At 38.0% G+C, this 15,483-nt stretch overlaps 1 protein-coding gene across 5 annotated transcripts in view; it reads left to right on the forward strand.

The window, feature by feature from the left end:
• MKX (mohawk homeobox) overlaps window positions 1–15,483 on the forward strand; it is a 96,791-nt gene that overhangs the window by 13,321 nt on the left and 67,987 nt on the right. For all 5 annotated transcript variants that reach the window (XM_007504826.3, XM_007504833.2, XM_007504828.3 and 2 more), the window contains exons 4-5: window positions 9,851–10,004; window positions 10,824–11,159. In XM_007504826.3, the coding sequence (XP_007504888.1) occupies window positions 9,851–10,004; window positions 10,824–11,159 (490 nt within the window). The remainder of the gene's footprint in view (window positions 1–9,850; window positions 10,005–10,823; window positions 11,160–15,483) is intronic.

Raw genomic sequence — 15,483 nt, forward strand, 5'->3', positions numbered from 1 at the left:
AACCTGATCAGGGAAACATATGAGAGGATTATTTCCTCTTTCATTCTGGATACTTTCTTTCATAAATGCAACCCAATATTATGTTAGCTTTTTTGGCTGCCCAATTATTATTTTGATTCTTGTTGACCTTGTAGTTACTGAAAAAGCTCTTGGTCATTTTCATATGAATAAAAGTTAAGCACCTCAGCTGGGGAAAAGGATTTTTTTTTTCATATACAAGCAGAGCTTGAAGTTATCCCTGGGAACAGTATCTTGCCTGAACCTAAATATTTCAATATTTTATATATTTGTGCCCTCATTGATGTGGATAGTCCCTTTGCTGCTCCGGGTTACAACTCATACGTACCAGGTACAATCATATATACTGGACTACCTTGCCCTTTGAGACTCTTGTCCATGTCCTACAATTAGATTTTTTCACAGGATGCCTAATCTATGTTCTGGGAGCCTTCCTCTAGATCTCTGGACATTATGTGGGCATACTAGTTTTCTATCACTTATCCTTTGTTCTCTTTATGCCACTGGCTCGACTTTTTTCCTAATCATGTTTATCTGATGACATCTTTCTCTCCATTTCTTCTATGCAATTCCTATGCAATGTATAATACCTAGGAGCCAACATATTCCTAAAATGAGCTTCGTGTGCTTTTGGGTAATCCTCAACTTCAGTTCTTTGGAATTTGTTACATCGTGACTTAAAGTGATAGATCACTAAAAGAATATTGTTAAAAATAGATGACTTGTAAAAAAGGAAAATCTTGGGGGCATTGAAAGAATTATAGGCTCCCAAAGGGAATCCTGCCCACTCTCTTCCATCTCTTGCCTATTCATAATATCTTTCCAAAAAAAAAATTATTCATGTTGTATCGGCAGGAGGTTCAGGTATAGTCTAAGAACTTTGGCCTTTTCACTTTTTATTCCTGCAACATATTTTCCAATGCAGTTTTCTAGCTTTCCTTGTACCCACTTTTGCATCAAAATCACTGAGTACAAAGTATATATCAGTTTAATTTGGAGTGTTTTATAAGTTCTTAAGAGAATTAATCTACCTCCTGCTGTTCTGTGACAGATATTGAGGCTTAAAATGTAATTGGTTTCTTGGTGCTATTTTTGTAAATGCTTATCATGAATAGCACAGTGCAAGAAGGCCAAATGTCCCATGAAATTATGTTTTTTGTTGCCTTTGGATGCAAGATAAGACTAGCCCCACCAGTTCCTTTAAAATATGGTGCCCAGAACTGAACACAATACTCAAAGGCAAAAATACAGTGGGAGTATCACCTTCCTTATTTTGGACACAATAACTCAGTGAATTCAGTCTCAAATTATATTAGTTAGTTGTTTTTTTTTTTTGTTTGTTTGTTTGTTTTTTTGGTTGCCATGTCACTCTTTTGACTCACACTTACCTTGGAGTCAATTAGTTTTTTTTTCATGTTAAAAAATCATAGGTAAGTCAAAACTTCCCCATTTGCAGAGCCACATTTGTTCATATTGTCTACCAAGATATTCATAATAGTTAGCATTTATGTAATGCTTTAAGGTTTATAAAGCACTTTCCATGTTGACTCATTTGATCCCCACAATAGCCCTTGAAGCAAGTGCCATTATTATCCCCATTTTACAGATGAAGAAATTGAGTCTGAGAGGTTAAATGAAGTAAGTAAATAGTATCTGAAGCTGGATTTGACCTCAAACCTTTTGGGCTCCAGTTCCAGTACTCTACTGTGCCCCTTAGCTGTCTCATTTGAAAGAGGCTTTGACAGATTTCTTGCTGAAATTCAGGTATTGTCATTTTTCTGAAATTAGTCTAGTTGTAATAACAACAAATATCTGAATTGTGCTTTTACAGTTTATGAATTCTTGACAAATAATACTGTATCTTTTTTGTTTGGCATATGTGATACCTAAGGTGGTATTCTTAAGTATGGGTTTAATAAGTGCTTTATAATTCATGTATTCATTTGATGCCCTGTGAGAGAGGAAGTGTATTGGTGCAAGGAAAAGAATACTAACTCCACAATCAGGGGCCAGGGGCCAAATCCCACTTTGGGTACTTACAAATTATATGATTTTGGGCAAGTCCCTTTCCTGCCTTGGGTCTTTATTTCCAATCTATACAATGAAAGATTGGATTAGATGGCCTCTGAAGTCCATAATCATCCTATAAGTGTTAACTCTGCCCATTTACAGATAAGTAAAGAGATGCTCAGAAAATTCATGTGACTTGCCCACAGCCATATGGTTAGAAGATGAGAACTGGCACTTTGACTCCAACTCCACTGTTGTTTCTCCTATATCACAATAATTCAATCAAAAATGGAAATGAGTTTAGCTTAGTATGATTGCCCTTCACCTCAAGGGTTCCTAATGACTATTACTCTAAATTCTCAAAAACTAATCCTTTAAGAATAAATTACAGAATTATGCTAAGGACCAATGGGGAGCATACTGACCTCTAGTTGGCAAAATCCACCTTTTCCTCTTAGAAAACTGGGGCATTCGCCCAACTCCAGCTTTAGACACATTTCCTGTTCTGCATAATTCCTCAAATGTCCCTGAAGCCCAGTGTCCTGGACTTCAGAGATACTTAATGAATGTCTTTTGAATTTCTGCTTTGTTCCCAAGATGATTCTATCCTGAGCACCCAACACATCCTCAAACAATAAAATGTGAAACAGCCTCTTTCATCTCACTTCTACAGTGGAGGTGACAGAATGATAGAAAAGGAGAATGAGGATTCAAAGAATGATTCTTTGACTTGGAATAGTCATTTAGCTCTTGTTATTTTATTATTTTTAATAGCATTTTTCCAATTCCACGTAGAAATGATTTTTTACCATTGTTTTCTAACATTTTATGATTCAGATTATCTCCCTTCCTCCCCTTGCTGAGGCAGTAAGTGGTCTATTATAAGTTATACCAGTGTGCTCATGCAATACATATTTCCATATTCCCCATGCAATGACAGAAGACACATATGATACATACAATAAAAAACTCATGAAAGAAAATTAAGGAAAGGTTGGGATGATTTGATTTTCAATCAAATTTCTACAGTTCCTTCTTTGGCTGTGTATAGTATTTTTTATCATGAGTCTCTTGGGGTTATCTTGGGACCTTGTTTTGCTGATAATAATTTAGCCCTTCCTAGTTGATTAGCATATAATATTTTTGTTACTATATACACTGTCCTCCTGGTTCTGCTCACTTCGTTTTGCATCAGTTCATATAAGCCTTTCCAGTTTTTCTGAACTTATCCTGTTCATCATTTCTTATGGTGCAGTAGTATTGTATTGCAACCATATACCATGACTTGTTCATCCATTCCCCTTTTTCATGGATACTGCCTCCGTTTCCAGATTTTTACTAACACAAAGAGATCTGCAAAAATATTTTTGTGGAAGTCTTGTTATTTTTAATATGTAATATTTGTCCAATGATCAGCCAGTTCACATACTTTGAAGGTCTGAACCATACCAACACAAATATTAACACAATAAATGAAACCGGAAGACAAAAGAATGTCAACCAAATGGAAGGTCATCTTGCATGGGCTCTCTGCCTGGCAATGGAAAAGGAATTGAATGGGCTGGAAGAGTGGCATTATTCTATTTCCCAATACTCTATGAAATGCTGTTTCCTGATATATATGGTCACTGAACTTACTCATAGTGAATATAAGAAAGCAGCAAACTGAAGAGAAGGCAGTCTTTGTACCAACAGTCACTGGAGAGGATGAAAAAGGAGAGAAATCCTATAAAGAACTTGATTAGATCCTCCAAAAAAAAAGGTCTCACAATATTCTTTGCCACCCAACAACTTCAGTGTATAAAAATGGACACAGAGAAAGATGGCAAAAACTCTTTGGGGAAGTATGGATTGAGATCAATAAGTGGAAGAGGCCCAAAGGCTTGTAAATAATGAGATGATGATGATGATGATGATAAAAGATGCAGACTAATGTAGTCAGGAAGACTTGGATCAAATTCTACTTCACATTTGCTAGCTGTGTGACCACTGGGAAAGTCATTTAATCTCTGTTTCCTCATCTATAAAACATTGAGGTTTGACTCAATGGTCTGTAAGGACCCTTCCAGCTCTAAATGAATGAACTTCCATAGAAACTTCATGCCTGTACAAGTTAATATAGTCGGAAAGCACTGAATGTGTTAAGGACCAAATAGCAAAATGAAAGTTAAATTAACTATACTGCCTTGCTCCCATCTTTTTTGTGTCAGACCTTTGATTTCACACATTTGGAAACTCTTTGTTTTTATTGCTTTATTTGCTTCTTACCTTAGCTAAATTTTCATGCTTTACTTCCTTTATCTCCATTTAGTACTTGTTATCATTCAGTTGTTTTCAGTCATGTCCAACTTTTTGTGAGCCTGTTTGGGGTTTTATTGGCAAAGACATTGGAGTGGTTTGCCATTTCTTCTCTAGCTCATTTTACAGATGAGGAAACTGAGGCAGACAGGGTAAAGGAATTTGCCCAAGGTCACACAGCTAGTAAGTATCTGAGGCCAGATTTGAACTCAAGAAGATTGACATTCTATGCGCTCACAGTCTATGGTGGTCAAAAGCATTCTGCAATCCATTGCAAATGAAGAATTACACAAGAGATATGATGAATAAGGCATGTCATCAGGGGGAAAAATGATGAATGGAAGAAAAAGGGTTGGCCATGTAGCAAGATCAAAGGACAATCAGTGAAAGTCTACATGTTTCACTGGTGTCCACCCAACCCAAAGGGAAGTTGGGGACAGCTTCTAGAATACCAAATGGGCTCTCCCTCCGGTGAATCTATGGGAGACATGACTGGTAGTTGTACAGGATGGGCAGAACTGGATGGTGTAGAGCTGCATTGTTGGAGGGAATATCACATTGAGTTCACAGATCCACGAATGTTATTGGAGTATGTTGGAATTTGGTTGCACTGAATATTGTGAGACATGAGTAAGTTATTATATTTCTTTCTACATAAGTTTTTGTGGTAATGAAAGTTGTAATAGGATTCAACTTAAAGCATATTAGAACCAGAAGGGAATGTGGAGCACAGAAATCATCTGTTCAGCATACCTGTAGAGATGAGAAAAATATGGCTTGGGGAGATTAATTGGCTGGTAAGTAATAGAGGTAGGGCATGAAACTGAGTTCCTTGACTCTTAATCCATCACTCTTTCTAATTGCAAAATCATAGAAGCTCAGTGTTGGAGCAGACTCAGACCTTTTAGTTCAACCTTTACCTGAAAGAGAATCTCCCTTCTCAGTATACCCAACGAAGGTCATCTGGCTTTCATTGGAATTCCTTTAAGGAAGAGAAATACGCTACCTTGGGAAGCAGCCATTGAATAGTTCTAATTGTTGGGAAGGTTTGGGGTTTGGGAGAGGGGGTTGAGGTTCTCCTTACATTGAGCCTAAACTTGTTTGTATCCATTGATTTTGATTCTTTCCTCTGGAACCAGGAAAAAGAAGTCTATACCACGGCGTCTCTTTAACTAAATAGCAACAGGCACACAAGCATATATACACAGATAGATAGAGATATATAGTATACACACACATATATAATATATATACACATATCTATAGTCTATAGACTACTGCTATGGTCCATGGGGCCATGAAAAATCAGAAACAACTCAGAGTTATAGACATCTATACATAGATTGTATCCATGGACATATATGTATCCTTCGGTGTATGTCTACAGATTATATTTCGATATATACTTATATCTATAGACATATGGGCATCTATAGATATATGTAAGTATATTTAGGTAAACATGGGTCTGTAGGCATAAATGTGTGTGCCTATAGAATATACACGTGTGTTTTTCTGTATCTGAATATATATATGCACATAAATATATACTACCTAGGTAGCTACTGTTCTGGGAGAGAGTTAATGTGAGTCTGATTTTTATTCTCTTTAGTACAAGCCTGCAGACAAGTGGAGATTCAGTTGAACTGTGGCTGATAGAAGGGGATTAGTTTGGCCAAAAGGAGGTACCGTAGAAGGCTTCTTTAGTCTTTGTGAGAGAAGTACACACATAGACTGGTGGAGTCTGAAAAGGATGGATTGTAAGAAGGACTAGCAGGCAGTGGGGAATAATAGATTGGGTAGGGCCAACTGCTCAAAGAAACTTGAGCTAAGTCCTGTCCAGTCTGAACAACGTTCACAGGTCAGAGAATATTAGAGGGACCATAAGGACATTTAGTTCAAACCACTGATCTTCCAGAGGAAGAAATTCAAGTCCAGAGACACTGAGTCATTTGGCTAAGGCTACCCAAATAATCCTGGAAGAGTGACCCCCTAGAATACTTTCTTTCTGACTCCCAGGCCATGCTCAAAAATTAATTGAATAGTCAACATAGGATTTAGAAAATTGATAATCAAACCGACATGCCTTAAGCAGATGAACTTTGAAGTGGGGAGTGAGGGAATAAGAATCCATATAGCACCTACTATGTACTTTATACAAATTTTATCTTATTTGATCCTCACAATGACCCTGCAAGGTATGTGCTATTATTATCCCCATTTTACAGTTGAGGAAACTGAGGCATACAGAGGTTAATGATTTGTCCAGAATCACACAACTAGTAAGTGTCTGAGGCTGGATTTGAACTTTAGTCTTCCTGAGTCCAAGTTTAGAGCTTTAATACACTGTGCCACTAGCTGCCTCTCAAGTGGTATTTAAGGCTGAAGAGGGAAAAATATTAGAAGGCAGAGTGACATCAGCAAAAAATATTTTCTAAAATCCTTGTTCAAAACTAACTAGAACCTTATAGGGGAAGGAAAGTAGAAAGGAGGCATTTATTAAACACCTACTGTATGCCAGGCATTATGCTAGCACAACAAACTAACACATAGTAGGTACTTTAAATGTACTTGTTCCCTTCCTCTTAGTTAGATGCCATTAAAAAGTTAACAAAGGTTCTGGCATGAATCATACTTAAAATAGGTACTTATCTGAAGTGGAAAGCATCCTTGATCTAGAACCTTCAACAAGTCAAGTGTTCTCTCCCTACCTGCCATTCATTTTGCTAGCACAACAAACTAACACATAGTAGGTACTTTAAACATACTTGTTCCCTTCCCCTTAGTTAGATGCCATTAAAAAGTTAACAAAGGTTCTGGAATGAATCATACTTACAATAGGTGCTTATCTGAAGTGGAAAACATCCTTGATCTAGAACCTTCAACAAGTCAAGTGTTCTCTCCCTACCCATTGTTGTAAAAGTACCTTCTTATGTTCTCCTATTTCTTCATGGTGTGACCTTTTATATTTAGGTCAAGAATTCAATTGGAATTCAAAACTGCTTAGGCATTCAAGGCTTCCCATGTCCACCTCCCAGCCTGTCTTTCTTATGCTTCAACTAAATGAACGTATTTGCCCTTCCTCTGAAGCATCCCAGTGAGTGCCTTACAAATACTGTCTCCTCTGATCCTAAGTAGCTTTGGCATTGGAACTAAAGAAGAGGGGAGTCTGTGCTATGATTTTTATTGAAGCAGCTTCCACTCCGTTTTCTTGGATCTGGGGAGGGTGGAGAAGAGGAAAGATCTGAAGTCCTCATCCAGGAAGGTAAGGAGAATGGGAGTAGCCATAGGCGAGTAGTAGTGGGAGTCATAGTTCAGCATGGAATATTCCAGCAAAAGGTAAGCGTTTTGTCTTGCTGTGTTGAACAAGGAGTGAGAAGCATTATTAGCAACTCGCACAGCCATCTAGCAGGACAGAGATTAGGTTGTGACGAGCAAATGTTAAGTATTTAGCTATTTTGGTCTCCCTCTCCTCCTCAGAGAAATAATGCTTCTTAACCATTTGGCAGGGAAATGTTGCTCATTTACTTATAAAGTAGAAGATGATTTCTACAGACTTTTCAATAGTAAGCCCTTAAACAGGGCGCTGATTTGTGTATTTATAGAAGTAAATCTAGAAAAGTCAAGCTTCCAATGCAAACATTACCCCCTAAAGCCATGAGAGTAATTTCGGACCATATTCTGGAATGTAAATTGGCAGTAGGGACACCTAATGAGGATTCCCCATGTTTCATCCCTTTAAAACACTTTGCTAGAAGGCCAAAAGCCTGACCTTCTGGGGAAAAGCAACCTACCCTTTCCATCTGTAGAAATCCAGTAACCTTTTCCCCAAGACAAGAATGAAGTCATCCTTAACTTGTTTGGAGAGGGGGAAAATTCCCAATTTCTTTACTATCACCTATTTGATTAGGAAAGCCTAATTGAACCCAAAAGGATATTCCAGACACTTGTGAGTCTGCAAGAAATGCTAGCAAAACTTTAAAGCAGTTGGGGAGAAATTGGGTTTATATTGGCATTTTACGTCATATACCACAGTAAACTCCAAATGATTTTTTGGACTAAACATAAACAGTCACACCTTGGAGAAATAAGAGAACATAATAAGGTACTTTTCCAACTATAGGTTAGGAGATAATACTTGACCTATTGAGGGTCCTAAACCAAGAACTTCAAATATAAATACCTATTGTAAGTATTATTCATGCCAGAGACTTTGATAACTTTTTAATGGTACCTAAGGAGAAGAGAATAAGTGCTTTTAAAGCTCCTACTATGGCTTAGGTATTGGACTGAGATTTTTATAACTTGTAGGGCAGATAGAGGTTAAATGACTTACTCAGGGTCACAGGACCAATAAGAAATTGAACCTGGAATAAAATTCAGGTCTTCCTGACTCCAGCTCCAGCACTCTATCAACTGCACCATGTAGCTTTATTTGATTCAATTTAATTCAAGAAATATTTAATGAGTACCAACTACATGTGTCCTCCTCCATTTCATCTCTTTATTCTCTTAGCTTCTGTGACAATGCATTGTCTTGGTTCTTCTACATTTCTAAATTGACATTTCTCTGTTTCCTTCACAGTGTTCTCTTCTTCCTATCCCCTTACCATACTTTCCCCAAACTTCTTTTCCTGTCTCTTGCTTTTATTTTTCTCAGTATTCTCTACCATATTGATCTCTTCCTTTCCTCTAGCAGTATGAACAAGTTGTAGATAAGTCCTAAATTTGTATTTATAGCCTTGTCCATTCTTCTGAACTCAACTTGTACTTAAAAGTTTCTACTGAATATGTCCATTTGGATGTTGTCATCATTCCATTCCCATCACATCGACTTGTCCCAAATGGAATTAATCATATTCCTCTCCAAAATCGATGTTTCCCATTAACTTTCTCTATTTTTCTTATGGCACCACTATTGTCCCAATAACCCATTCTCCATACTATCATTACTTTTAGGTGAGTCCTTTGTTCTTTTAATATATGTAAGTCATTTATAATACCATTTGGTCCTCATAACAATCCCATGAGAAAGGTGCTATGGGGATTCTTTACCCAGCTTTACATATGAGGAAGCTAAGGTTCCAAAGTGGACTTACTGTTGTTGTTCAGTTGTGTCCAGCTCTTCATGACCCCATTTGGAGTTTTCTTGGCAAAGATCCTGGAGTGATTTGCCATTTTCTTTGCCAGTTCATTTTATAGATGAGGAAACTGAGGCAACTGGTTAAGTCACAGAGCAAATAAATGACTGAAGCCAAATTTGAATTCAGGTAGATAAGTCTTCCTGACTCCAGACCTGGCACTCTATTTACTGTGCCACCCAGCTGCCCTTGATTTACCTTTATATAATTACTAAGTGTTCAAAGATGGCTGTAGAATCCAGGACTTTCTGAAGCTCTAATGCTGTTTCCACTATTTTGTGCTGACTGTGTTGGTTACCCAGCTTGCCCTTACAGGAAAATACAGGTATTAATGGGGAAGGTTTTTAAATTTTATGAAAGGAGAAATTTTATTTGTTTTTTAGGTGTCAAACTGGTTTGCTAATGCAAGACGTCGCCTTAAGAATACTGTCCGGCAACCAGATCTGAGCTGGGCTTTGCGAATAAAACTCTACAACAAATATGTGCAAGGAAATGCAGAAAGACTTAGTGTGAGCAGTGATGATTCATGTTCTGAAGGTTTGTTAGGTTTTTATTTTTTTATTTGCTCCCGGATTTAGAAGGTTACCTTGATTTTTAATTGTTTTTAACAAGTTAGTGATCTGTCCCATAAGACCTATTGCTGCCATATTGGTTCCTTTTTATTGCATGAGGTAACTTTGCTGTTGTAATGTTATAAATGACCAACAGATTTGTTACATTTTCCTCTTGTTTAAGGAGTTATGTGTCAGAATAACACTCTGAAAAAGTCATTAAATTTGAATTAATGTGGGGGGAGGGACATTTACAAACAACTTCTACTTTCTTTAGCAAAAGATTCCATTTATTCTCAAAAATAATTTTATTTCAGTTCTTAAAAGTCTATTTTATCTCTTTCTACTCTTCCCATTCAAGAGGAGAAAAAACCATTATAACTAATATGCATTATCAAATAAACCAAATCAAATTCCCTCCCTCCCTCCCTCCCTGTCTGTCTGTCTGTCTCTGTCTCTCTGTCTGTCTCTGTCTCTCTCTCAGTCTCTGTCTCTGTCTCTCTCTCTCTATATGTGTGTGTGTGTGTGTGTGTGTGCTCTCGAGTCGTTCACCTCTCTGTCAGAAGTGGATAAACTGTTTGATCACGGGTCCTTAGGAATTTTGTCAGGTTATTGTGTTGATTCAAAGTTTTATTTCTAAACAGTTCAACTTTAAGCTCTAAACACAGATACATTCTGTACTTGTTTTTGAGGGATTCTCCTTTCTATGTTGCTAATCATTACATTTCACAATTGAATGGTTAGGTAAGAGCGTGCATATTTTACTACCTCTATTTTACTACCTAGAGTTTTTCGCCTCCCCTAGATGGAGAAAATCCCCCAAGAAATCACGTGAATGAATCCGGGTATAATAACCCAGTTCATCATGCAGTAATTAAAACAGAGAGCTCTGTGATCAAAACTGGAGTAAGACCAGAGCCCGGCACCAATGAGGACTACGTGTCACCCCCCAAATACAAGAGCAGCTTGTTGAACCGGTACCTTAATGACTCTTTGCGACACGTCATGGCCACAAATGCAGCAATGATGGAAAAAACGAGACAGAGAAACCATTCGGGGTCATTTAGTTCCAATGAATTTGAGGAGGAGCTGGTGTCTCCATCATCATCAGAAACTGAAGGCAACTTTGTCTATCGGACAGGTAAGAGGGCCCCTTTTTTTAAAAAAAAATGCCTTTTTTTGGACGAGAATTTAAATCCAAATTTTGCTTTCCAAATGTATCTCTTAGTGGTGTTTTCATTTTGTGTGTGCCTCAAGCAGAGATAGGCTGTACCTTTAGTTACAGTGCTTGATTTGGGTGGGATAGGGGAGAGAATGATGCCTTTCCAAGGAGATACGGGTGAATTTTTTCATTTCTTGAGGGTGTACTAAATTTATTTTATTGATTAATTTAGAATATCTTTCCATGGTTACATGATTCATGTTCTTTCCCACATCTCCTCCCACCCCCCCTCCCATAGCCAACGAGTAATTCCACTGGACTTTACACGTGACATTGATCAAGATCTATTTCCATATTATTGGTATTTGCACCAGGGTGATTGTTTAGCATCTCCATCCCCAATCATGTCCCCATTGACCCATGTGGTCAAGTAGTTGTTTTTCTTCTCCGTTTCTGCTCTTGCAGTTCTTTCTCTGGATGTGGATAGTGCTCTTCCTCATAAGTCTTGAGGTTGTACTTTATAAGTTTGGGTTGACTCTATGAACAAAGAGTTCTGAAAAGAAGTCACAGAGTGGAAATTGCTCTGACCTGAGTGTCCTTCCATGCTGTGTTGTCTTAGTCAATAATGATAATCACTGACATTTACATGGTGCCTAGGATTTACAAAGTACTTTACATATATTATCTCATATAGCTCTCACATAAGGTAAGAACTATAGGTATTATGGCAATCTGAGCTTAAAGAGGTTAAGTGACTTCCTTATGGCCCTGTAGCTACTAAGTCAATCAATGGTCAGTTGATGGTGGCCCTATCCATCAAAAAGTTCAAGGAAGAGAATGGAAATGGGGGCAAGACAATGACTTCACTGGTGAGGAAACACTCTACCAATGCAGGTCTGCACCTTCCCTGCAACTTTATAGTAAAAATAAATAGAGGAAGGGGGAGACTAGCAGAAAAAGAATCAAGATGTACAGGATGAAGCTATTGAAAAGGGCACCATGGGGGCCGCTAGCTAGCACAGTAGATAGAGCACCAGTTCTGGACTCAGGAGGACCTGAGTTCTAATCTTTCTCATTCTGTGACCCTGGGCCAGTCACTTAACCCCAATTTCTTAGCCCTTGCTGCTCTTCTGTCTTAGAACTGATACCAAGCCTGAAAGCAAGGGTTTAAAAAAGAGAGAAGGGCATTATGAGGAAGCCTAAAATAATGAATGAATTAAACTTTCAGGTAGGGAAAAAGAACCAATAGTGATTTAAAAAATTTTTGCCCTGACCTGAGTTCCTGTGTTTTTAGAGAAGCCTCACATTAGAGAACATTTGTACAAGGGGGCGCAGATTTATGTAACAGTGAATATAGTCAGAACCCTAAATCTGAAAATGGTAAAGGGTTCATATACAGAACTCTCCAGAAGCAGAGTCTGCCCAAGAGACATGGAGGAGATATGAAGGAGGGTAAATAGAGGTAGAGAGATATGGATGCATGCTGGTTTGGAAGTATGTGTATGTGTCTTTCTACACTCAATGTATACACATGCACACATTTCTCAACAAGGACACATGTGTGTATATACAAATATATACATATATGTAATTCTTTCAGATCCTCTAAGAAAAGGTATGTTGTGTATGTGTATATATATAATATACATGTATATACATACATAGAATATGATTGGGTATAGATCTTTGGGTTAGCAAATAACATACACAGGTATACACACACACACTTATTTTTGGTATTTTTTTGTAGAGTGGATTAGATAAGTCAACTTATCTTTGTAAAAGAGGCAGAATCTCACTTTCAGATGATCTCTGCAGATGTTTTATCCAGAGATCAATTTTACCATATTGAATACTAGAGCTTCCATTTAATTATTTGGTTAGCACTGGGTGTAGAATCAGAAAACTTGAGTTTGAGCATCCTATGATGGCCCTTTATGAGCTGTGTGATCTTGGGGGAGGCATTTCCCTATTCTGGGCATGATTTTCCTCATCTGTGAAATAAGAGAATTGATCTAATTCAGAGGTTCTTAACGTGGGGGTCTATGAACTAACTGCCTTCTTGTATTAAAACTCTCTCAGAATTAAGTCACTAATAATAAAAGCTAACATTTCCATAGTGCTTCAAGGTTTGCCAAGAATTTGACATATATCATTCCCCATCCGTGCAAATGCAAATGCATTTGACGCAACCTTGGTGCAAGGAGCATGGGGTATGGAGTCAGAGGACCTTGGAGGAAATCAGATTTCTGTGACTAGCTGCTTTTGGGATATTTGTGCATATTTTTTTGCTTATTGTCTACTCCGTTAGACTTATTTATTTCCTTGAAGATAGAGACTGTCTTTTGCCTTTGTTTGAATCCCCTGTTCTCAGCGTTAGTGCCTGGCACATAGTAGGTGCTCAATAAATGTTTATTGACTAGTTGGCACTTCTTAGGCACTTGATAAATATTTATTGACCAACTGACTGAAGTCCAGCAAGTCACAACCTCTCTGGGTCTCAATTTCCCCATCTTTAAAATTAAGGAGTTGGGAGCAGCAAGGTGGCATAGTGAATAGTGCAGGAGGTTCTGGGTTCAAATTTGACCTCAGACATTTCTTAGATGTATGACCATAGTCAAGTCATTTAGCACCTTTCATCTACCTTTTGCCCTTCTGTCTTAGAATTATTAATAAAGCAGAAAATGAGGGTTTTTTAAAAATTAAAAGTAAAAAAAAATAAAGGATCAGATTAGATAGCCTTGGAAGTGGTCATCAGCTTTAATTTGATGCTATCTTGTGATCCTTATAAGAATCCTATGGAGCAAACAATGCAGTTTTATTGTCTTACTTTTCAGGTGATAAATGTAGGGAAGGGTGGTGATTCGCCTAAAAGAGCAATGATTCCAGTATCAAGTCAAATCCCAGCCTTCTGACTTTTACTCCAGGTCTCTCACTTTCCATGCACTGTCTCCTTACTTGGTTTTGTTCATTTTTAAAAACCAACTTCTAGGAGAAGAAAAGAGAAAGCTGCAAGCCCAAGACTGTGGCTCATTCTAATTAGACATATTATTGAAACCTTCCAGAGCAGAGGCAAATTATTATTTTTTTCCTGTAAGTTAGTTGCATCTAGGTCTGAAGTTTGAAACATTTATGAGAGCAAAGTCTACAATTAGAAGTGGTTAGAATTAAGAAGATAATTGCACAACAGTATTTCTAAAAATAAAGGAAATGTATTCACTCAGCATTTTGTTTCAGATGAAGTCATCTAAATTGAAGTTTGCCAAATGCCCATGTAACAGGCGCGCTCTGGTTATTGTCCAGAAACATTACAAGCCACTTTTGTGATGTCAGATGATCAAATTATAATTTTCAGATGGAGGAAGAATTAGTTATCTTTGAAAAGCAGATTACGTGTCAATATAACCAGGGAGTCCCAGCAGACTTTTCTGGGACTTTTCATGAGCTTCAAAATTTACTCTGTAATCCCTGGGTGGGACCCCTTTTCCAAAAGGTGGATAGATAAAGATAAATTTGAGTTTACACAAAAACAGGCCCCTCCTTGTCCCGTCCTCCAGAGATACTCTCCCACCCACATTCCTTGTAGGACACAGAGGCCTGGGAGATTCTACTTTACCTTGGCAGGAAAATATTTCCAGCCCATCTGAGAACCAGTTAGGGCCAAGTGCTGCATCATCTGCAAGGCTTAACACATTGTCTCTCAAATGTGTGTGTGTGTGTGTTCTGGGATAATAACAAAATAAAAGCCACATGGTAAGCATTCAGGAATAGTTGCAGAATACCTGTGAGTACTCTGAACCAAGGAATAGGACCCCTCCATTGCGCATTTCTGGAAGCATGGCTTTTAAGACATCATGAAGACACTCTTCACACTTCAAGAACTGAGCCTTCATTGGCCAGTCCCTCATTGCACTGAAATTTGGCTTCCCTTGAAAACTAGACTTCTCTCTCTTTCACCTGCAAAAGGAAAGTCTGAAAGATGTAAACTGTTAAGGGAAAACCTACCCATAAGTCTTTAAGTTTTGAAAGCAAAAGAGTCAATGGATCAAGAGGAAAATAGAACTTCTTAGAACTGGAAACCAGCTCAGAGATACTGTTGATCCTTGACTGATCCTTGACAAGGATTTGTGACACATAGACAATTCTGACTTGATGCAACCTAACTGAATTACTGCCAACTGCAATGCATTTTAGGGAAGTGATTCCACTGATAGAAGAGGCAGGTGATCAACCATGCCAGTGTTCAGAGCTGGAGAGAGGGCAAGAATGAGGACTGGGGAAAGATTGAGCTGCTAAAAGAACA

This window comes from Monodelphis domestica, chromosome 5 (genome assembly GCF_027887165.1).
Source record: "Monodelphis domestica isolate mMonDom1 chromosome 5, mMonDom1.pri, whole genome shotgun sequence".
In the NCBI taxonomy this organism is placed as follows: domain Eukaryota; kingdom Metazoa; phylum Chordata; class Mammalia; order Didelphimorphia; family Didelphidae; genus Monodelphis; species Monodelphis domestica.